General features: G+C 39.9%; 1 protein-coding gene across 6 annotated transcripts in view; it reads left to right on the top strand.

Moving 5' to 3' along the window:
• Nucleotides 1-25073, top strand: part of rims2a (regulating synaptic membrane exocytosis 2a) — a 1169411-nt gene that overhangs the window by 191741 nt on the left and 952597 nt on the right. For 2 of the 6 annotated variants that reach the window (XM_072570613.1, XM_072570609.1), the window contains exons 2-3: nucleotides 20423-20455; nucleotides 20859-20945. The exons of the other annotated variants lie outside the window; for them this stretch is intronic. In XM_072570613.1, the coding sequence (XP_072426714.1) occupies nucleotides 20423-20455; nucleotides 20859-20945 (120 nt within the window). The remainder of the gene's footprint in view (nucleotides 1-20422; nucleotides 20456-20858; nucleotides 20946-25073) is intronic. 6 annotated transcript variants of the gene reach the window in all.

The following is a 25073-nucleotide window of genomic DNA, read 5'->3' as shown; positions in this document are numbered from 1 at the left end:
TGTGTGGCTTGGAGGGCAACTTACAAGTGAAGGTGTTTTCATGAATCTGCTGCCCTTTCCTTCTAGGTCAGAGTGGTGACAGGCTTGGATAGTGCTGTCTTAAGCTTTGGTGAGTTGTTGCATTTTGTAGATGGCACACACTACTGTCTCTGCGCATTGAGAATAATGGAGAGTGAATGTTTATGATGATGGTGCGAATCAAGTGGCTCCTTTGGCTGGATGAAATCAAACTTATTGAATATTGTTGAGCTGCATGCATCCAGCCAGAGGGCACTATTTCACTGCACTGTTGACTTGTGCCTTGTAGATGGTGGGCTACCTTTGTTGAGACAGAAGGTGAACTGTCTGTTTCAGAATTCCCAACCTTAAGCCTGATTTTATAGACCCAGTGTTTATATGGGTGATCCAATTCAGATTCTTGTCAGCATTAACCAGAATGTTGATAAACAAATTATACATGTAGTGAAAGGGTAATGTATCAGAAAGGATTGAAAAAGCTGAGGCTCTTTCCTTAAAAAGAAATAGCAAAACGAGAGGTGACTTACACATGTAATTAGAATTTATTGGACTTTGATAATAACTTTGTACCATTCTTTTATTAACTTTTACATAATATCCAAGACATTATACAATACAATATTTTACCATTTTATTTGCACAGATGCTGGAGTACAATTTCTAGCCCATGATATTAATTCGGCAATAGTAACTGCTGAAGTTACGTAACATTTTAGCTCACCATCTCCGTTTTGGACCAACAGTGTGCTTGTGATCAAGCTTGAAAGAATGGATCAATGATGTTTCATAATTTTTTTTTTGATAATTGTGCGTAGTTGTTTCTGATTTCTCTTAAAACTTGAAACTAACCTTACATGTCTGCATAAAAACATTTTTAATTTCTGATTTTTTGTTCAACAGTGCAGGAGCTTCTCAGACCAATGCTGTTAGCATTTGCCCATTCTGTACTAGAATTTGTGCTGTTACCTACAGGAATTATACTGCTTCAGTTTTATGTTCTGCTGGTTATCATTGTGATATGATGAAAGTGGGCTGCAGAGATTTGAATTATGTGTTTAATCTTAAGGCTGAGTTTTAAAGGTATCTTTTTTGCATGGGGATTAATACAGTAATTTCAGGCAGTGAAACAGATGAAAGACCTGCCCTCTCCTCTGCAAGCCATATGCAGCCACAGCAGTTGCCTTGGGATTGAACAAGATGGCCACAGCTAGAAGCCTACCTTCTGACAAAAATCTGGCATTGTATTGATTCAATAAATGAGACTTTATTGACTTTGTCATGCAGTGCGGAGTGAGATTTAGATTTGGGGAATGCTATGTGGTAAAGTCATGAACTGCTTTCTGCTGTTATTACACATAGATCATAAGAAGACTGCGGAGGAAACGCAGGAAAATTCTAAGACATGTATGAATGCTGTTGTCTGTCCCTGGGATGAGTACTGTACACGTGGTCAGCGTTACTGGATTAAAAACTGCAAGACTGTTACTTGTTAAAGTAATATTTTTATCTGTTGAAAATTGTCCATATATTTGACAAAACGTCATGCCCATTTGGAACAGGTAGGATTTAATATAGTTGCTGTATTATTTTTGTTTCTAAATTTAAATGGACTTTTGCAGTTATAATAATTTTAGAATAACATTGGGCAATAATATTGATGTTTACCTTAATATTTGTGAGTTAAGAGACAAGAATTGGAAAGGAAAAGATTTGCGAACGTTCTTTAAATAATGGTACTGGGCTATATTGTTCAGCTGAAAGGAGAACTAAACCCAAGAGATGAATTAAAATCTGGAATTTATTTTAAAATTTTTAAAATTATTTTTGTTAGTATACAGTGGATCTTGTTGTGTTCTCGTCTTCATGCTTGATATAACATCACTCTTCAGTTTCTGTGTAGTTGAATTTTTTTTTGCCCAAAGACAAATAAGCAAATCAATGAATCTTCATAAGATAGAGTTCTGACAGCTTGGACAGTAACTTTACATTTCCACAGAGGAGATGATGGACAGCCTGAAACTGTTGAAATTTTGATTTGCATGCTTTTCCAAACAGTTTGAAGAGAAGACTTTTTTCTTCAGAATAGTTTTTTTTAAACTTAATAGCCCTGGAAATGATCATACAACAGCTTATTATGAGACAGGACTTTTCAAATCCTTGTATTGAATGGAGATATTATTGAATAGAGATGTTACTGAATTGGAAAGCTATCAATTTTGCAAACAATTGATAATGTAGTTTGATAGTTTAACTATACTATTTTGTTCTATTAAAAACATAGAATCATAGAGCTGAATTTTATTTGGAATTGATTATGCCAATTTTCAGCATCTCTCCATGAGCTTTAGTGAGATGTCTCTCACAATTCTGTCTTGGTCACCTTAATACTTTGCACCCTTTCTTTTACACTCAGCAGCAATCATGGTCATCATCTCTGTTGGAACCTTCTAAGATTTCTGCTGTTAGTATCCTGTTTAAGAGCCAGCTATGCATCAAGCCAATCACTGCTAGCCATGAATACTCTTCACAGTACACACAGTATGGGAAATGAAAAAGAAAAGCTTCTAAAGGCTTCATTGGAAATAGAATTCCACTTTGGCAGAAGTACAAATGCATCATGACCTGCCTGACTCTATTCTATGATGATAAAATCCTGTCTAAGGGAGTGCTACACTTACCCTAATGTGCAATATAGCATAATACCTTATCATTGTTCAGTTTTGGAGTGTGATATGTTGGAAAGACTTTAAATAGTTGAAAATGCTTATGCTTTTGATTGACGGGAAAAGCAAAGGTAAAAATCTCGCAAAAACAAGCTTCAGTTGTTTCTGAGTGTGGTTGCTTGCTTTCAAGTAACAACAAATTTACGGTGAATGAAGAATTGTGTCATCAACTGACATCTATTGAAAGCGGGTATCAAGTTAGTCCTGTTTGGCTTCTTGCATTCTGCTATAGTGCTGTATCATGGTCAAGGTGATGGTCATTCTGCTCAATGTCCTCAACTTCCTCCTTTGAAGATTGCTGCTGCTCTTCCAGCTTTTCATCCATCATACCCCCTCTTGTCTATTCCAGTTGAACAAAGCACAACATGCTAGGATTATGTGGTGCAGCCTGATGGGCTGGACTGCAAAACTGTGCCATACTGGTCCAACCATTAGAATTTCATCTTCAGGAGGCCTACCGTCTTCTCCGTGGTGGCTTTAATGGAAGAGTAATCTGCATTGTATCTATACTCAGCCTCAATCAAGGGTTTGTGCAATGGTGATCAACAGTAATTACAGAAGGAAACCTTCTTTCCAAGTAGCAAACTTTGTAAGGCATATGGCGCTTGAGATGAAGCAGGAAATCAGTTCTCAAGGAAATGGGGACCTTCTGGGCAATCTGATGCAGACTCTTAAGATGCGATAACGATCACAAATGATTTGAACATTGATTGAATGGAGTCCTTTCCTGTTATGGTATGACATTCTCAATACAGTGTGTACAGTCTTTAGCTGCCCTATACCTGGGAGAAACCAGCAATGTTGACAAAGTCCACCAACAGGCTGGAGCACTGACCTTATCATGGAAAAATGTGATAAAGGATGTGATCTGGCACAAATGAAATCGAAATCGGCCAAGATGCATTTGTGGGTTTAGGGTTGCGAATTGAGAGATCGTGATTTGGTCTTCGGTGGATCCTTCAAAGTAGCCAGTCGCATGAAAATATTTGGTGCCGCTGTCACCTGGACCTAACTGTGATGGGCTGGCCATCTGGATACAAATCCTGCCCATTAAAAGACACAGGTCTGTGACAGTGTCCTGGGATGTTGACTCTGTGGTAGCAATGCACTTGCTAATCCCAAGAAAATGGCTTTGAGAGCAATAGATTCTTGGCCTCCTGGTTTTGAGATTGGTCACTGCCCTTGACCAACTCTGGGGGCATGCTGACTGACAATAGTCCCTGTTGACTTGATTAAGGATGACTCTGCTTAGACTCTGACATATGGCAATTTTGTGGAAACATATTCAGTGTGATTGCTTAGGATGTTGCTGGCACATAGTGGAGGTGTGACATTTGATCTAGAGCAGTGTTATATGGCAACGTTGATCCCCTTGACTGTTCATTGCTGGCAAATGTAACAAGTTGTCCAAATTTGTCTGTGCAAAACCGCAAAGCCAGACTGACATACTGTCAAGCTATAAGTTCTGAATGAGGTTGTGATGTGCAGATGAGAAAGCAGAGATGAAAAGACAAAGTGAATGGGCAATAAGAGAGCAAGCAACACACCTTGCTCCAGTGCATGAGAGCGATACTTATCCCTAAACTTAAAGTGGTCTGCAGCAACATTGAAATGTAAGATGTTGGTGAGCTTTGAAATGAAGTGCTGTAATGTATAAAAAGTGACTCCGATATGCCAAAGTGAAGTAGTGAGCGCCTGTGAGATGGCAAACCTTTTGCACAAAATGATGCAGGTGTCATTGTTGGAATGTATTCTGAGGCTGTGGGGAGTGTTGGCCAAGACAGAGATTCTTGGCTTACCCTTAAACCCTTTGGCGTTGTGAATCTAATTTTACTAATCTCACATATTGTCCCAACTGACATGCTATCATCCTACTTATTCGGGCTTTGGAAAGTCCTGCCTGGAGAATGATACAGCGTATGAGAAGGTTGTTCTGCTTGTTCTGGCATTTTAAGTATGCTACTCAGTTAATTCCATTCTCCTGAGCTCTTTCACTATTTCCCTGCAATTAGAAGTACCACTTGCAAACAAAGCAAAGATCTAATTCATTGTTCTATTTAATCTGTATCCTGAGCTCCTATTTGGTGACAAAGATTTTTGTTTCCTTTTTGTTGGAAGAGTCATAGGAGACTGCTATAAGGTGAATAGCAAATTAACTAATGATGAGGAAAACATTTTTACACAATGATTGATTAGGCTCCATGATGATGTGCACAAGTGAGGGTGGAGGCCAATCCATCTGTGCCTATGAAAAGGAATCACGCTTTTCTCAATTTTTCAGACATTCTCCTCTTTCTGCCACATCCCCTCCAGCAGCCTTGTCTTGATCACTTTGTTGTCAGTAAAAAGGACCCATTCTCTCCCTTCGACACCTGAATTCGCGCCTATTTTACGTATTTCTTTCTACGGCCTCTATACCATCTGTTCTATTTACCCCTGCTCTGCCTCTGCTAAAAGTCTACAAATACACACTTTCAAACATTTTTTGGGTTTGGAAGAAGAGTCATATTAGCACTCGATGTTAAATCTGTTTTACTTTCTCCACAAATGCTCCCAGACCTCCTAAGTTTCTCTAGCACTAGTGGTTATTATGAAAGGGAAACTTGATACGTATATGAAGAGAAAAGAATTTTGCAGTAATAGAAACATGGAAAATAAGTGCAGGAGTGAGCCCTTTTGAGCCTACGCCACCATTCAATACAACCATGGCTGATCATGCAATCTTAGTATCTCATTCCCACCCTCTCCCCATACCCTTTGATCCTTTTAGTTACAAGGGTCAATTCCAGCTCCCTCTTGAAAAAGCTAATGAACTGACCCCAACGACTTCCTGTGGGTGAGAATCCTACAGGTTGGTAACACTGAAGAAATTCTTCCTCTTCTCCCTCCTGACTGGCTTCCCCTTTATTCTTCTACTGTGACCTCTCTTTCTGGAATTCCCCAATACTGGGAAAATTCTTCCTGCATCTAGCCTGTCCAGTCCCATCGGGATTTGATATGTTTCTGACGTTCCCCTCCCCCTCCCCAATTCTTCTAAATTCTAGTGAATACAAACCCAGTTTATCCAGTCTTTCCACATATCAGTCCTGCCATCCTGGGAATCTTTCTGGTGAACCTTCACTGGGCTCCCTCAATAGCAAGAATTTCCTTCCTCAGACTAAGAGAACAGAACTGCACACCATAAATAAGATGTGGCCTCACTAAGGCCCAGTATAACTGCAGCAAGACATCCTTACTCTGATACTCAAATCCTATTACTATGAAGGCCAGCATACCAATAGCTTTCCTCCCTACCTGCTGCACCTGCATGCCAACCTTCAGCACCTGTTCCACCATGACATCCAGGTCTCATTGCACTCCACGTTTTCCTAAACAGCCACCATTCAGATAATCTGTCTTTCTGGTATTGTGACTAAAATGGATAACCTCACATTTTTCCACATTACATTACATTTGCCAAGTATTTGCCCACTCAGCCACTCTTTTCAACTCCCCCTTCAACCTCCAGCATCCTCTTCAGAGCACACACTGCCAATCAGCTTCGAGTCATCTACAGATTTGGAGATATTGCATTCAATTCCTTCATCCAAATGTTTAATGTATATTGTGAACAGCTGAGGTCTCAACACTGAACCCTGTGGTATCCAACCCATCACTGCCTGCCACTCTGAAAAGGAACCATTTATTCCAACTTTCTGCTTCCTGTCTGTCAACAAGTTCTCTGTCCATGTCAATGCATTACCTCCAATATTATGAGCTTTAATTTTGCTTAATAATCTTTTGTGTGGAGCCTTCACAAAAGCCTTTTGAAAGTCCAGATATATAATATCTACTGATTCACCCTTGTCCACTCTACTGGTCACAGCCTCAAAGAATTCCAGGAGATTTGACAAGCATGATTTCCCTTTTGTGAATCCATGCTGATTTGGACAGATCCTGTCACCACGTTTCAAATGCTTAGTTCTTACATCCTTAAGAATTGACTCCAGCGTTTTCCCCACCAGCAATGTAACTGCTATCAGCCATGTTCTGCTGCATTGGCTACAGGCAGCTGTCGGCCATTTGGTGCCGCTTAACCACGGGCAGTCCTAACACCTATCCTCCAGTCCATTGGTCCACTTCCAGAATGCTGGAAAATGATCACCAATGCAAAAAAGGATGAAAGGTTGTTAGTGGTAGGCAGAAGTGTGCAGTAATCGGATCAGATTCATTATTGAATGTCAGAGCAGGATTGTGGAGCTCAGTAGGCTACAGTTGCTCCTAATTTTGGATGTTCATTTCAACAGGATATTGGCATGTTTAAAATTTGCAAAATTGTGAAAATTAGCATGGAGGGGTCTCCATTAGGCACAGTGTACTTGAGTAAGGATCATCTTGGCTTTCCCAGCTGGTAACAAGAGTATGACTTGCATTTGAGCTTGGGCACCTGTTGCTACACATGAAATAAAAATGATAGTGAACAAACACAGAAAGTGGTGAAGAAACTCAGCAAGTCTGGCTCTATCTGTGGAGAGAGAAACAGAGGTAACACTTTAAGAACACTGTAACAAACTCTGCTTTCCTTCACAGATTCTGGCAGACTTGTTGGTCCATTAATATCTATTTTTGTTAATGTTTAGTTCAAGTGTTACTCTTCAGAACCGTAAAGGGTTGGAAAGCTTTTTTTTCATACTTTTAACAGCGAGGAGGGGAAAAGGGAACAGATGGTATAAAGGCCCAGTGCAAAAGACAAAGGAGTTTTTAAATGGTGGTGAAAGAAGAGAAGGGATGTAAAATAGGTTTAAGTTGAGGTTTGAGATGGAGAGAATAAGTATTTTTTGCTGAGTACAAAGTAAACAAGATCCACAAAGACATGAGGAGAAAATGTAAGAAACATGAAGAACAAACATAATGTAGTTATAATTGTAGTGATTGTAATGAGGTCAGCCAGGTGGACGTCACAGAATGCATTCCCTGATTTGAGGCTGTTAGCCTGGTCCAATCAGGGAGCCCTGGCTGATAAGAACAGGTGTGTCACACTCATGCTCACTCTGACAGCTGGCACTGAGGGAGCTGGATCAGTGTCAAGTACTCTCCATTTGTAAATAAAAGGTGATTTGATGACAGGATACTGACCTTGAGTTAATTTGGTGCTGATGAGAGAAAAGCACGTTCCTGAAGAAATTCATTTGTTGCAGTCGCTTTTGAGTTGGGGTAAGCATTTCTGGCATCATGGCATTATTTGGGAAGCTTGATAGGTTTGATTCTGTTGTCAAAGACTGTGAATGATATATGGAAAGAATTCATTATTTTTCCTGAGCAAATGAGATTGATTTTCATTTGCCCCAATGAAGGGTAATTCTGAGAGCTTGTGGACCTGCAGCTTTTTTCGGTTATGAGGAGCCAAACTTTTTCTGAGGCACCAGCTATCAACTCCTTTTGAGGAGTTGATAGATTTAAGTTAAGAAATATTATGACTCTATAAGCCACCTCTAATTCTGGAATGCTATTGGTTATGCTCGGCAATTTGAGAACTAGGGTGATCTGAATCGGGATTTTTGACTCTGTTAAGGTGACTGGCAAAGGCATATGACTTTCGTTTAACCCTTAATGAGATACGAAGAGATTTGTTTGTTTGTTTCTTAGTTATGTGGGATTAATGATGTAACCATGCAAAATTGCCTGCTAGCTCAAGCCCAACTGGACTTCAAACTGGCAATACAACTGGCATTAGAAGATACGGCAAAAGGAGCATATGAATTTAAAGTATTTCGGTGGAAGTAGATATCCTTGCCAGATTTACTGAGCTGGGGAAAACCACTTAAGTGAAGGGGTTTGCATAGTGTGACTCAGGACATATCCTGAACAGAGGGGCACTAGGTCAAAAGTAAATTACTGCGGATGCTGGAATCTGAAACCAAAAGAGAAAATGCTGGAAAATCTCAGCAGGTCTGGCAGCATATGTAAGGAGAGAAAAGAGCTGACGTTTCGAGTCTAACTGACCCTTTGTCAAAGCACTAGGTCAGCCCACAGCAAAATCCAAAACAAAGGCCAGCCTCAGTCAACAAATTAAAATTTTCTTTAGGATCTAGGCAGACAAGCTGTTGTGGTTGCTGCTGGGATGTGGAATCCAGATGGCAAATGAGTCCCACTAGACCTGATTTTAATAAGATAACTGATTGACTTGCATCTAGGAGAATGCACACCCTGCAAAGTCCACCGATATCTGGTTTGGAACAGTTAAATTGCTTAGCAGTGTCTCAATCACAAATAGTTAAATGATCACTTAGTTGTAATGGAGATTGATACAGGTGTGGCCATTTCAGTGATTACACTACCGGTTTTGAACAAAATTTGCTCTGGACTCCAACTCTTAAATTTGTGCAAGACCTAGGCTGGACTGGGGATGTATACTGGGCAATCTCTACGGATTAAGGGGACAACTTTGGTTCTGGTCTCTTATGAGAAGACGCTGATTCACTTACTACTGATTGTAGTAAAAAACCCAGGCTCAAGCTTTTTAGGATGAATTTTGTTGAAAAAGATTTATCTAGATTGGTTCAACATTTTGATTAGAAAATGACTGTCTGAATGAAGTGCTAAATAAGTACCCAGAAGTTTTTTTAGGATGGTCTGGGCACTATCAAAGGATCCAGGGTCACATTGAGCAGGCAGCAGTTCCATGACTCTGCTAGGTCTTTGCTGTGCTGTTTGCCTTACACACAAAAGCAGAGGCAGAAATCAGAAGGCTGGAAAGCGAAGGAATCAACAAATCAGTTCAGTTTGTGGATGGATGCAACAGTCATATTTACTATGAAGCCTGACTGATCAATTCGCCTTTGCAGAAAATTTAAATAAATGGTAAATTGTTTTTTGCAGCTGGGTAAATATCCAAACTCTTGCAGAGGATTTATATGCAAAGCTGGCCGGCAGGCAGGCTGTCATGATTTGGAGATGCCGGTGTTGGACTGGGGTGTACAATGTTAAAAATCACACAACAACAGGTTTATTTGGAAGCACTAGCTTTTGGAGAGCTGCTCCTTCATCAGGTGGTTGTGGAATATAAGATCATAAGACACAGAATTTCTAGTGAAAGTTTACAGTGTAATGTAACTGAAATTATAAGCTGGACATGAGGCATGCATACTTGCAATTGAGGTTAGATGAGGATTCCCAGAAGTATGTTTTACCAATATACATGATTGCCATTTGGGGTATCATCAGCCTGTGCCATATTTCTAGGGACAATGGAGAACATTTTACAAGTTCTATCCCAGGTCACCATTTAGCTGGATGGTGAGCTAGTAACAATGAAAACCATTAAGGAGCACTTCGAGAACTTGGACGTAGCCCTTAGATGTTTCTCCCGGGTGGCTGTATGCCTTAGAAGGGAAGCATGTGTTCCAAATCACCTACTTGGCCACAGTGTCAACAAGACCTTGTTACACATGCTGGCAGATAAACTGAGGGAGATCGAAGGTGCCCCAACTCTCATGTCTGAACCAGAACTTGGGTCTTTCCTTTAGTTGGTGAATTATTTCAGGAACTTCATACGCACCTTGACTTCCATCTGGCATCTTTGCATCAACTCTGTAAAATAAAAAAAAGGGTCAGCTTCAGAAATGGTCACATAGTCAAGCCGTAGCTTTTAGGGAAATGAAGAAAGACTGTCATTTGCTAAGGTGTTGGCAAACTGATCCCAAGTGTGATCTGGTATTGACATGCAATGCCTCTCCTTTTCAACACGAGGGTAGCCTTAGCTCATCGATGGCCCAACAGAGAGGAATACCCAATAGTGTATGCATCTGGGACTTTGGCAAATATAAAGTATAAATTTGCCCAGATAGAAAAGGAAGTTTTGGCGGTCATATTTGGACCAGGAAGTTCCTCTAATGTCTTTCCAGACATAAATTTGTAATAATAGAGCACAAACCGCTGCTAGATTTACTTAGAAGTCAAGGCAGTGCTGCCTATAACTTAAGGCCGAATTCGGTGGTGGGCTCTAATATTAAAGTGCATATAACTACAAGTTGGAAAACCATTCAGGAGACCAAGTAGCAAATATGGATGGATTGAGTCACCTTCTGCTAGCAGATACTCCACTGGTGTTACCGCCAGTGGATGTGTTTGTAAGGGTTTTTAATTTTTGGACAGCTGACAATATCAAACTTTGGATGCAGAAAGAACTGATTCTGGTAAACTGGAACAGCTGGTGGTAATGGGGAAACCAAAGGGCTGTCACAATCAGAATTAGAACCTTCCTTGGACCCAGAAAGACCAGATCACAATTGAGGATGGCATGTTATTCACGGGAGCAATAGTGATTGCCCTGAGCAAAAACCAGCAGCAAATACTGATTGAACTCCAGGATCATCCAGGGATTTCCAAAATAAAAATGTTGATGGGATGTTCGTTTGGTAGCCAGGAGTGGATGTGGACATAGCTACATTGGTAGTCTGGACACTGCCCCACCAAGGACAAAAATTACCACCAGCAACTCCCCTACATTCGTGGGAATAGTTGGTAAACACTAGACTCAGATATACATTGTGCAGGTTCTTTCCACGGGCACAATGTTCTTAGTTAATGGATCCATTCTGACCAAACATGCAGGTGACGATAGAAAACTGTACACATCTTTTACAATACACAGACTTCCAGATGTGTTGATCACAGATAACACACTATTATGTACCAGTAGGGAATTTGAGTATTTCCTCAGGTCAAATGGTATTCGACATATAAGGACAGCTCCATATCACCCATCATCCAATGGTCTTTCAGAAAGAACAATCCAAACTTTGAAGGCAGTCTTAAAGAAGCAGCCTACACCTACAGCTTCACTAGATACCAAACTGTCCCAGTTCCTAATTGATTGTAGGACCATCCCTCGTGCGCCAATTATAGGGAAAGCTCCAGCAGAGTTGATGGTGGGGAGAAGACTTCATTCCAAATTAAATCTGATTTTCCCAGACCTGGGGAGAGGGGAGGGAGAATGGCATCGGGAGCACAAATGTTGGACACAAAACTTCGTTAAGCAAGAGAGATTGTTTTACTTTAGGGGATGATATTTGGTGTAGGGACCATGGGAATGCCCTGGCTTGCGTAAGAAGTATGCTCCACACGAGGTCAGGTCCAGTGATGCATAAAGTTTGGATATGTGTATGGGTCCCAAACAAGTACGTGGATCATGTATAAGTTGCAAACTATTGAATGGTGGAGGAGCCAAACATACCTGGCTCATTGACAGCCTTTCTGACTGTTTTGGAAGCTGTGGGTTCTCCCTCTGTCTGAGCCTGTGCACATACCTCTGAATCAGGGATGGACATGGCAGATATCAACGCCTTTGCCACCTGAAGAAAACAATGAATTTCTTTCAAGATGCTCCTGGCGCAGGTAGTGAGCTACTGCGTGTTACACTGTCTGTATCATAGGCAGTGTTGGAAGAACCTGACCATGTGCTCATATGGGTCAAAGTGTGGTGCTAGAAAAAGCACAGCAGGTCCGGCAGCATCTGAGAAGCAGGAGAGTCGTTGTTTCAAGCATAAGCCCTTCATCAGAAATGTGGAGGGGGTTGGGGCCAGGGCTGGTGGGATGGTAGATTGGATGGCAAAAGGTAGATGCAGGTAGAAGGTGATTGTGATAGGTCAGTGGGGAGGGTGATGCTGTGGGCAAACTGCTGGTAAGTGGGATTAATCTAGATAAATAGGATAGGTGAGAACGAAGATGGGGGGTGGTATGGTGGGAGAGCAGCTCGCTGAGATCCTTGTGGATGGAGGAGGAGAGGCTTTGCAGCATGGTTTTCAAAACTAGGAGTAAGTGATAACTGCACATGCTGGACAGTCAGAATTAAAATGTGTGGTGCTGAAAAAGCATAGTCAGTCAATCAGGTTCTTGCCCAAAATCTTGACTCTCCTGCTCCTCGGATGCTGCCTGACCTGTTTTTTTTCCAGTACCACATGTTTCAACTGATTCTCCAGCATCTGCAGTCCTCACTTTCTCCTAATCCCTGTGCTGATATACCTCAGGGGGAACTAAAAAAAAGAACTGGCCTTTGTCCTCCAAATCCAAGTGCGATGGCGCAAGGGATTGTAACAAGGTCAGACAGAATGAGTTCCTTAATTGGGAATGTTAACCTGATCCAACAGGGAGCCTTTCCTGACATTTTAAAAATGAAAAAGGAGGATAGACATCCTGTTCACTCTGAAACCCATGTCTGAGAGAGCTGGGTCAGTGTCAAGGACTCTGCGCCTAAGTAAAGGGTGACTTTGTGATGGGATAGTGGTTTCTGGAGTTATTTCAAGACTCATACAGCTCAGGTGAATTACTTTAATCCATTGAGTCTGTGTCTATTTATCTACGTTAATCCCATTTACCAGCAGTTTGCCCATAGCTTCAAATTTTTAACATTTTGAGTCCTCTTTTGAAGTACTTTTTAAACATTAAGGTTTTTCATGCCTCAACTACCCTCCCAGGCAATGCATTCTAGATTCTGACCACCCTCTGGGTAGAAATGCTTTTCCTTTAATCCCTCCTAAACCATTAACTTTCACGTTAAAATTATGTCCCCTCATTATTGACCCTACAACTAAAGGGGACATAATTCCTATTCATCCTGTCCCAGACTGTTTCTGAAGTGGTTGAATTGAAAATTGAGACTTGAGAATGTAAAGTTCCAAGTGGAAAATGAGGTGTCCTTCCTTGAGCTTGCGTTACGCTTCATTAACACATCGCAGCAGGCCCAGAACAGAACTGATAGTATTTGAGCAAGATGATGTATTGAAGTGGCAAGCAATTAGAAAGTCAGGGTCATTCATCTGGAGAGAGTGGAGGTGTTCCACAAAGCAGTTATTGTTTGCATTTGGTCTCATCAATGGAAAGGTAAGCATTGTAAGCAGCAAATACAATAAACCAGATTGAAATAAATGCAAGTAATATACTGCTTCACCTAGATGGTGTATTTGGGAACTTGGACTGTGAGGAGAGAGCAGGTTATCGTCATAGAATCTTGACAGTGTGGAAGCAAGCCATTTGGCCCAACAAGTACTCACCAAACCATCTGATGAGCATCCTACCCTGATCCTCCTCCCTACCTTATCCTTGTAACGCTCTATTTCCCATGGCTAATCTCCCCAATCTACACATCCCTGGACACAATGGACAATTCAGCATTGCCAATCCATCTGACATGCACATTTTTGGATTGTTGGGGAAACCCATGCAGACATGGAGAGAATGTGCAAACTCCACACACGGTCACCCAAAGTGGGAATCAAACCTGGGTCCCTAATGCTGTGAGGCAGTGTGAAAGCACAAGTCTGACACCTGTGATTGGACGCAAGGTACCATGGGATAGTGAGGAAGTTTTGGGAGTGATGGAAGAATCCACTGGGAGGACAAGGAGGGAACAATCCCTGCAGAATGCTGACAGTGGAGAAGAGGGGAAGATATTTTTGATGGTGAGGAAATAATTCTCCATATTCTCTATCTTAAATGGATGACAGCATTTTAAAATAGGAACATTCTGACAGGTGGAAACATCCTTTCCACATCTACTCTTTCAAGACATCTCTCAATCTTGTATATTTCAATTAAGTTGATTCTTATTCTTCAAAGCTTCCAGCCTAACCCCTCCAATCTTTCCTCATTTGACAATATACCTTTCTGGGTATTAGTCTAGTCTTTCTTCAAATGCTGAAAAGGCTGTTTTTATTTTTGTCTTGTTTGAAAAAAGAATTGTTAACTGTTTTAAAACGGGTGTTTTACAAGGATTGCTCTAAGTTTTTTTTTAAAAGCATTTAACCTGACCTTCATGGCAAATGTCATGTAAAGAGCTGCACAAATAAGCTGTAATTGAAATTTAGGTTGCAGATGAACTGGAAGCAAGAATATCATGTATTTTGACAGATCTCTGGTTGGCAACATGGGGTTGATTGACCTATGGACTAGTGACTTTTTATAAATGGTAAAGCCCTGTTGGACTGCTATCAACCGTGTGGTTAACTGAACAGCATGCGGCTGGGAGCACGATACAGCGAAGTGATGAGATGTCTGCAGTTCTGTTTTCTTCAGTCAAAACCTTTTTTAAATCTGGAAGAGGCCGAGGGGCGACGTTAGAAGTTTATAAAATCATGGGGCATGTATAGCGTTCATAGTCAAGGTCTTTTCAGGTAGAGGAGTCCAAATCTAGAAGGCATAGGTTTAAGGTGAGAGGGGAAATATTTAAAAGGGACCTAAGGGGTAACTGTTTCATGCTGAGGGTGGTGCGTGCATGGAATGAGGTGCCAGAGGAAGTGGTGGAGGCTGGTACAATTACAACATTTAAAAGGTATCTGGTTGGGTAAATGAATAGGAAGGGTTTAGAGAGGTATAGGTCAAATGGAGATTAACTTAGGATATCTGGTCAGCATGGGTGAGTTGGACCGAAATGTCTGTTTCCGTGCTGTACATTTCTCTGACTGGAATTTAATTTAGTGTTACATGCCAATGGCTTGTAACTATTTACCTGTAGCTGCAGTCTAATTACTTGTAATAAGTGGTCATTCTTGTTATGTTCTGAAATCTGACCATCATCTTTATCAATTTGGGTCTGAAAATTGGGGAATTTCATGTTTGTTTTAAAATCCTAAACTTCTATGATGGATCTGAGAATAACGGGGCTTGCTTTTTCAGTGTGCTACTCTAGCGAGTTGTGACAATGTATTTTCATTTTCTTCAAGTAAGGTGACCAATACTATATACAAAATAACTGATGTGGTTTCACATATACCCTATATAACTGAAGCACAACTTCTCTGCTTTTGTATTCAAGTCCCCTCAATAAATGATATTCTGCTATTAGCTTTCCTAATTACTTGCTGTACTAACACTTTGAGTTAAATACACTTGTATACTTATACATATATGTTAAATTTGGTTGAGGTCCATATGGCTGTACATTTTTCATAATAAGAATAAGAAGTCTTTGTTATAAGGCAGAAAACTTTTCCCTGAAAGGGTTATTAGAATGTGGAGTTCTCTTCCCAAGTGAAAGCAAGTTCCTTAAATTTATTCAAGGCTGCAGAAGAGAATCTGGGTTGGAGTGTGGGGGGTCTTGTGAAGCTGGGAGCACAACCAAATCCGCTATGATCTTACTGAATGGTGTCGGTTTTGAAGAGCCAAATGATTTTGTTTTCTGTTTCTAAGTCATATGTTTCAATGTGAACCACTTCATTTTAAATGCAAGGTGTTTATGTTATTTGTATATCATGTTCAAGTCAAGACTGAACCTGGATTTTCAAATAAACATTATTACAGAAATTTTGATTTGCAGCCATTGTATCTAAAGAAAATTAATGGTGAAAAGAATAAAGTTTGGAGGCCTTTACAAATGCTAAATGCTATGATAGGAAAGAAAGAGCATAAATTCTGATATACTGCAGATTTTAAAACTGGTGAGGCTGCACTTATGATGTCTCAAGACATGCATCAAGATCACTCAACGTACCATCTAAAATACTTAAAAGCAGAATTTAAAACTTGTGAACAAGTACTTTTTTTTTGAATAAAAAACAATATACTTGTCTCTGTAGTTGAGTGGCATGCGCAAACTGTTCAACTGCCCTTGTAACTTAGTCTGGTGCCTCGACTGAACATTATACTAATGCACTACAAGTCTTTATTGCCAATACACTAGAATATGATTGATCAACCATTCAGAGGTTCACATTGGTGCTAATGACATGAATAGATGAGGTTCTGCAAAGGTAGTTCAGAGAGTTAGAAAGGAAATTGAAAAACAGGACCTCCAGGGTTGTCATCTCGGGATTACTTTCTGTCCCACTTGCCAGTGAGGCTAGGAACTGGAAAAAAACTTTAATGAAATATGTGGCGAAAGATCTGGTTTGGGAGGAGAGCCCCAAAAAGATCATTGGGATGTTCTCTGAGCAAGGTGGTATCTGTAGAAGAGGACAGTTTGCACTGAAACTGGAGGGGCATCATTATCCTAGCTGGCTAGTACCAATTGGAGGGTTTGAACTGGTGTGGCAGTGGGGCAAGAGCCACAGCATTGGTCAACAAGTAAAATTATTTAGGAGGAGTCAGAAAGAAAGGCCAGTAAGCTGAGAGTAAGAACAGAGAGGTTACTGAACATGGCATGACTGGCATTCTGAGGTGTATTTGTTATAATGTGAAACGTATGACAGACAAGGCAGCTGAACTTAGCTTGGATTACTATAGATAACTGATTTTAAAGCTATTAGCTGTTTGGTTGAGAGAGGGACGAGACTGTCAGCTTAACATTCCAGGATTTGGATATTTCTGGTGAGATAGAGAGGGATGTAGAAGAGGTGGGGAAGTTGCATCACCATTAAGGGAAAATATCAGCAAGGCCATTTGGAAATATGAGGAGTTGGAAGGATGCAATCACTTTGGGTAATAGAGGAACAGATATATGGACAGATTATGGAAAACTTTGCAAACAGCAGGGTTGTCATGTTGGGTGAATTTAACTTTTATGTTGACCAGAACTTGCCTAGTGCCAGGGGCTTGGATAGGGGGAGGTTTGTTAGGTGCATCCAGGATAGTTTTTTAAACAATATGTAAATAGTTCAGTTAGGGATAGGCCATGCTTAACCTGGTTTTGGGGAATGAGGCCAGCCAGGTGGTCAAAGTTTACACAGTGGAGTTGTTTGGGAACAGTGACTGTAATTCTGTAAGTTTTTTTTCTAAAGATTGTGGGAATGGATAATGTCAGGGGCTATAACAGGATTTGGATAGGCTGGAGATCTGGCTGGATAAATGACGGATGGAGGTTAATCTGGACTTTGCAAGATGATGCATTTTGGGAGATCTAATGCAGAGGGAAGTATACAGTAAATGGCATAACCATTAGTTACATCAACATACAGAGGGATCTGGGCATACAAGGTGGTCAAGAAGGTACGTGACATGCATGTATCCATTGGGGCATAAAGTACAGTTGGTTCCAGTATAGTGCGTGTTTCTTCAACACTAATTGGCTTTAATGTGATTGCAGATTTTAAACCACTATTTGTAGAACCCAAAATCCTTACCTGTATTGGCTATGATGTGATTCCGTCCCCATTAGGTTATTAAATGGCACTACTATTATGTGATTTTCTTAAAATGGGAGATGGCACCAGAATGGAACAATTGTGTTATATCAGAACTGACTGTATAAAATTTGGCAAGTTATGTTGCAGCTGCAGATCCTTAGTTCAGCGACATTTTGAATGTGTGTACAGTTCTGAACACCACATGACTGGAAGGATGTGGAGGTTTTGTAGAGGGTACAGAAACAGTTTACTAGAATGTTGCCTCGTTTAGAGGGTGTTGACTGAGGAAAGTTTGAACAAACTTGGTTTGTTTTCATTTCAACATCAAAGGGTGAAGGTGACCTGATAAAAGCTTGCTAATTAAGAGGCATGGATAGTCAGAGTCTTTTTTTTTTCCCCAGGGTAGAAATGTCAGTTATCAGGGGACGTAAGATTTAGATGAGGGGGCTAAGTTTAAAAGAAATGTGACAAGCAGGTTTTTCTTTACACACAGTGTGGTAAGTGCCTCGAATGCCCTACTAGAGAAGATGATGGAGTGGTTACAGTAGCAGCATTAAAGAGTAATCTTGACAGCTATACGAATAAGCAGAGAATAGATGGATAAGGACTCTGTAGAAACTAAAGCTTTTTAGTTAAGAAAGGCATCATGTGTTGGCACTGTCTTGGTGGGCCAAAGGGCCTGTTCTTGTGTTGTACTGATCCTTGTTCTTTGTGAACTAACAAAGAAAGCTCAAAGGCACAATAAGTGTGGGAAGGCATCACAGGAGTTCTGCAAATTCAACTTTTAGACCACCTTTACCAAATTTGATCTGTCCAGTTGACAAGTAGATTAATGCATCCATTACTTCAGTTACAAAGAGCAATAACTTCACGTTTAATGTTCTGTCCAATGGTAGAACTACTGTTAAGGAGCCTATGACCAACTTCCACATCATTTTATGATTCTTGTTACTGTCCTCCCTTCCTCATACTGGACAGAATCCAGTGGAGGCAATGACTGCCCCAAATGCTTCAGCCAAAGAAATGGCAAGGACCACTCATCAATGCTAGTGTCAAGTCCCCTTAGAAATCTGTGTCATTCAGATTGTATGTTTGGTTGGTTGCAATTGATGTGAACGGACATGTTTGATTCTTGCATGCAGATGCAAAAATTTGAAACTATCAATTGGACCAGTGGTTTGCAATTACTCCACCAATCCATTTTTTTAACCAACATCATAAAACACTGCAGGTCAGGTGGCACTTATGGAGAGAAAGCAGAGTTAATGCTTCAGGTCCAGTGACCCTTCTTCAGTTAAGAGTTTTTCCAGCAGTATTTTGATTTTTGTTTCTGATTTTCAGAATATGCAGTTTTTAAAATCATAAAACTGATTTTCTATTAGCCTTTTTATAAAAAGTGTGAAACTGGTTGAGAATAGGTAATGTTCCTCACTCATTTTATTTTCATCACTGCATTTAATATTTAAGTAGCAGGGATAATAGCAACAAATAGTACTTTGAAGGATACTGTTAGAAGGTTGTTTTAAAGTGTTGCGATCTCAACAAAACACCCCACTCAATTCTTAGTTAACAGAAAATTTTGACTTCACAGTTACTTTTGCCATTTCTTGCAACATTGTTCAATGACTTCTGCAAGATGGTCCTAAACCTCTTTTGGCTGATTATCTGTCTTTCTGACCAAGGAATCCCCTTTGATACTTGCTATTCTCTGTAAAACTTACAGAAATGGATTCAACCCTAATCATAATTATTTGAACAGCCTAATTACAAAATATTCAAGGAGAAAGTGAGGACTGCAGATGCTGGAGATCAGAGCTGAGAATGTGTTGCTGTAAAAACGCAGCAGGTCAGGCAACATCCAAGGAACAGGAGAATCGATGTTTCGGGCATAAGCCTGAAGAAGCAACACATTCTCAGCTAATTACAAAACATATCAGTGAGTCATCTCCCAGTCCAATCCAGTAAAATTTTCAAGATCTCTGACGTCTGATGGGCTGATACCTATCCACGTGTAAGCAGTTCAGTATTAAAATCCAGCTGAAGGAAGGTGGTAGCTTTGGCAGCCAGTTGTTATGCGTTAGCTCTAACTTCAGTCTCAAGAGACTGTGCCACTTGAGATCCTGCAAACAATGCTTGCTTTATGACTGCCACGTGGAAAGTTTTCTGATTTCATATTGATCAGTTTCTGAAATTCCTACCCCCATCGCAATCAATGATTATAGTTAGTTCATGAAGATGAACAAGTCAAGAATGAGTGGGCCATAGCTTGCATATATTGTCAAGGGTGTATTATGTCCACTGAAAAGAATAAATGCGTGGCAGAAAAGTGAACCCAGCATCATCTACTGCTCCTTTTCTGATTTTGTCCCCTCGCCTCTGCCCCCAATCTTGAACTTGAATGGAACCTTCTCTGTTTGCTTTTGAGAAATACCTGAAAGCCCCTAGTGATTTCCTTGTGTAACTGCAGTGAGCAGTGTGGTATGAGGGAAGACTGTGCCCTTTTAATTAACAAAGTTGAGATTTCCCCCATCTGACAATTCAGTGCTATTTTAGGGACTGTAAATAAGTTTCAAGAAACTTAATAGTTTGATTTACAATTTTAATTTCTGCTTTTTCCTGCATTGAGTTTTGGAACTTGTTTTTTAGGGTCAAAGAAGAACAAAAACCTCAACAGCCACAGTAAGTAATAATTTCCGAATGTAGTGAGCTTGAAATTGCAGTGTTTTGCCCCTGTGCTTTCTGCACCCTCTGGGTATTAGCTATTCTTGATACCTTACTGGCTGCAGTTGTAGTGCATCATTTTGCTTTCTGATTAGCTGTAAGAGAGCTGGCTGCAGCTTCTTACATCATCCACATCCAGAATGGTTGTAGCTTTTCTGCTCCCTGCATTTGGAATGGTTAAGCATAAGCTAATATAATATTACCCTACTATATCCTTACTTGCTGGATCTGATTGCAACTTTCATTCGCATTTGGCTGTAGCATTTCTTTCTTGCCTGTGTTGTTTTGGTGCAAAGAAACTGAGGCCAAAGTTAAGTGTCTTCTTTCATTGTTCAGTCACATTATTTGCTTATTTGAACAGGTGGTTTCCCTTTAGTGGGATCACTGAGCTGGTAAATAACGTTCTTCAGCCACAACAAAAACAACAAAATGAGAAGGAATCCCAGGCGTAAGTAAGCTGCTGCACATAGTTTAACTTGGTGCTTTTAACCTTTTCTCTCATAGTGGGCAGTGTGTGACATTGACAAGTCATGACTGATCAAGTAGAATACAGCTATTACTCATTGATTCCACTTACTGAGTATATATGCACCATCTGAACATTTTCCATTGAATATATTTCTACCCAATTTTTAACATTTTACTTCACAATTGCATACCATTTTCATAGCATAGGAAAATAATTGTTCAGCAGTCATTCTACCTCCTCTTGTAGATCTTGCAACACTATGAGGATGAATAGTGGGATATTAGTACTTGGATTATAATTGTGTGTATTTTTGTTCTTTTGAAGGTGTTGTCTCCCCGATGCATATTATGGAATCTTGTAGGCTGCCCTTGAATTGAATAGACCTGAGTATTAAATATTTGTAATGACTGTATTATAATAATATAGGTTGGTTGTGCAAGATCTAAGTAATCAAATGAATTAGTTTCCAAGCTTGCACAAATTATGTCATTGTTATGAGACTTTTACTTGGACCATGACCATTTAAATTACATACACAATCCATGCTACTTTATTATTAATTTGTGCCTGAAATACATTAAAATTGATGGAATCTCAAAGCAATAACCTTGATGTTTTGTTTAAGAAATAATTATGTACAATACACATGTTTTATTGAGGATTGAAGCATTTTAATTTTGATATGAAAGGTCCACAGTTTGTCAAACCCTGGTGATAGGAATTAAAATCCAAATCTAATTGCTAGAATATTAAGATGTGTGGGGGAAGAAACTTGAATATTGTATCTACTAGCTTTGGATTTGATCTTTCCTGGTTTTTAAAAAAACGTACATCACGTATACAGTGCTAATATTCTTCTACATGCCCACAACATTTTCTTTCTGTAATAATGGTGTTCAGTCTGCTAATGAGATATGCCTGAGCCTGAGAGTGAGTGCTGCTGAAAAGGTAGGTGTTATTTCATTTTGTTTTTACTATTGATATTGGGGGATTTTATTTATCCATTTTTCTTTGAAATACCTTTTGATAAAAGATATGCTTGGCCATTGCTGCATGTATATACCAATGTGTGGCAAGATGTGTTCAGTAAGTATCTAACTCATAGGGATCTAGCGCACATGATTGAATATATCTATTTTTGGCTAATGTAGTGATTGCTGTACTTCTGTCTTGGATAGATATTTGATCCTTCAGTGTTCTAATGTGCAAAGAAGGATAAAATAGTATTTGCTCTGGGCAATCTCATTTGAGGGGGTTTGGTATGATAACTCTCAATTTCTGAGAAACAGAATAAAGGGCAATATAAATGCAAAACTTTTTCTCTACTGCCCCCAAGGCACTGACTCTCTGCTGGAATGTGGTTCTGTTGCACTATAGTATATTTCCATGCATCCATTATTCATGTGTAAACATTTTTTCCTTTTATATTTGGAATGTAAATTTCACTGGCAAGACCAACATCTTGTTGCTGATTCCTGATAGCGCATGAACTGAGAAATTCTCTGGTCTTTTTTAAGAACCAACCACAGTACTGTGGACATGGAGTCACATGTAGATTAGATTAGATTAGATTTCCTACAGTGTGGAAACAGGCCCTTCGGCCCAACAAGTCCACACCAACCCTCCAAAGAGCAACCCACCCAGACCCATTCCCCTACATTTACTCCTGATTAATGCACCTAACACTACGGGCAATTTAGCATGGTCAATTCACCTAACCTGCAAATCTTTGGACTGTGGGAGGAAACCAGAGCACCCAAAGGAAACCCACGCAGACACTGGGAGAATGTGCAAACTCCACACAGTTGCCCGAGGTGGGAATTGAACCTGGGTCCCTGGCGCTGTGAGGTATCAGTGCAAACCACTGAGCTACTGTGCCACCCTAGGCTAGATGATTTCCTCAAGGACTTGATTGAACTGGATGGGTTTTTACAACAGTAAGTAGAATCATTGTCATAGTCTTACAGCATGGAAACAGACTCTTTGGTCCAAATTGTCTGTGCCAACCTGTACCAATCTGATCTAGTCTCATTGACCAGCATTTGGCTCATATCTCTCTAAAGCCTTTCCTTATCATTTGTCTATCCAGATGCCTTTTAAAAATTGTGAAGTTGTCTGATCTGATCATTACTGAGATTTGTTTTCGATTCACAGTGGGATTTGAACTTGTCTCCAAAGCATTAGCCTAGGCCTCTGGATTTTCAATCCAGTGACATTGCTACTCTCTCCGTAAATACAAACAAGTCTGTTCGACAGTAAGGCATTCTGATTGAACCCAATCTTTCTCATTTTTCAACAGCACCTATGATTAGGATGACAAATCCTCTGAAATTTGACTCCCACTCCCTAAACTGACTCAAAGTGATCAAAATTGGGAGCCTTTCTGAGTATGACTCAAATTATCAATGCATTGTGTCATGCACACATTTACAGAAACATTATCTGTATATTTTAACTATTGTGTATTCAATGTTTTAATTAGAACCAATAATGCAATTTAAAATAAAATCTTCCTAGATATTAATAATTGATCGGATGTTATGAACAATGAAAGAAAGTTTGTTTTAGATTCCATAAATGCGATGATCAGTTTGAAGAACAGAGTTTTTGACTGGGTGTGTTTTATGTCACAAAAACCATCGACTCATCTGTAGCATTGTCCACTTCTTACCCTGGTTTAAGCCTAACTGGCACTGATTAGTGATAAGTGTCGCATTTGCTATCCTAGGGCTTTACTGAGACTAGGAACCGAAAACTTTACTGATCATCTGTCACAGCAACTAATGTCCAACGTTGTAGTCACTGATGTGGATGTCTGTCATGCAGTTTACCTACTAGATTATGATCTTTATTCCCTCAGTCACTTCATGGAGGGAATTTGCACTGGCAATTATGAATAGTGTTGGTGTTAGAGCAAGAATAATTCAATAGGCCCTCCACAAACTAAAGGAACCAGTATGAAAGAAAAACGTTGATATTCAGAGACATAAATCAGACAAGAGTTTTTTCGACATCCAGTCCAGAAATTTGACTTTCAGTACTGAACAATGTAATTTCTATTTATTTTCAAAAGACAACTATTTTAATACATTTCAGGGAACCACATGATAAACTTTGAAGCAATACTCCCATTGATTTCAGTCACCAGCAAATTAAGTTGGAAATGCTGTTCGCGATTCATGCAAGTATTTTTGGGTTCCTCACAGGGTACATGCATCTTTTAAAATTTTTCTTTTTACAGTTTTGTAGTGTGCATCTATTCATCCTGTCTGATTACAGTGAAAGATGTGTTTTGTGAGCCCACTGGGAGAAGATAAAGGCAAAGTGAATGCTGTATCAAGACCATTGTGTTTAATCTTTGGGTTATCATTTGCCACATCATTGCAATCCTTAGAATTCAATCTCCACAAAAAAAATGCTCATTACTGTCATACCTCTATGTTGCTAGTTTGTTTTTTAACTGGGGATGGGGAGGGGTTGACAGCCGAAATCACATGTGAGATCGTTACACACGTTCCTCTGTGTTAGTATATTTCTGCACAGTGAGCATAACAGTTTAAGCCTCAAATTTAATGTTATGTAAGGTAACTTTGCAAGTGCTGACACTACTATGTTCCTGAGATACATTGCAATATCATCATAAATATTTAATTGCTGAAAATAACGTGGTGAAAATTGGAGCAATGCATCAATTCAAGGGAAGACTTCTTCCCAGTGACTCAATGCATAGTGTGATAATGCAATCCAATCGTATTGTTTGGAGGGAGTACATTTAGGTGAACCACAACCATGCAGCCCCTGATTTTCTGCAAATAGGTGAGAGATCATAGGCTGCACAGTTTTGTTTTAATTTCAAAAATATACTTTATTCATAAAATTATTTGGATCTTTATACTGTTGGTCATGCCATTCTTCTGCACACATTACATTGCTTTACATACAGACATCGAAATTTATTTTTCCTAAATACAAGTCTGTACATTTACTATCCAGCTCTTCTGCTGAGGTGTCAGTGGTGCCCAAATGACTGGGTGGCCCCTGTTCTTAGGCAGGTTGATGTTACACGGTGTCTCTTCCCACTGCGCCTTGGCCGCAGCTGCCCCAAGC

Source organism: Chiloscyllium punctatum, chromosome 5 (assembly GCF_047496795.1).
Source record: "Chiloscyllium punctatum isolate Juve2018m chromosome 5, sChiPun1.3, whole genome shotgun sequence".
Taxonomy (NCBI): Eukaryota; Metazoa; Chordata; class Chondrichthyes; order Orectolobiformes; family Hemiscylliidae; genus Chiloscyllium; species Chiloscyllium punctatum.
This window is presented reverse-complemented; position numbering and strand designations above follow the sequence as displayed.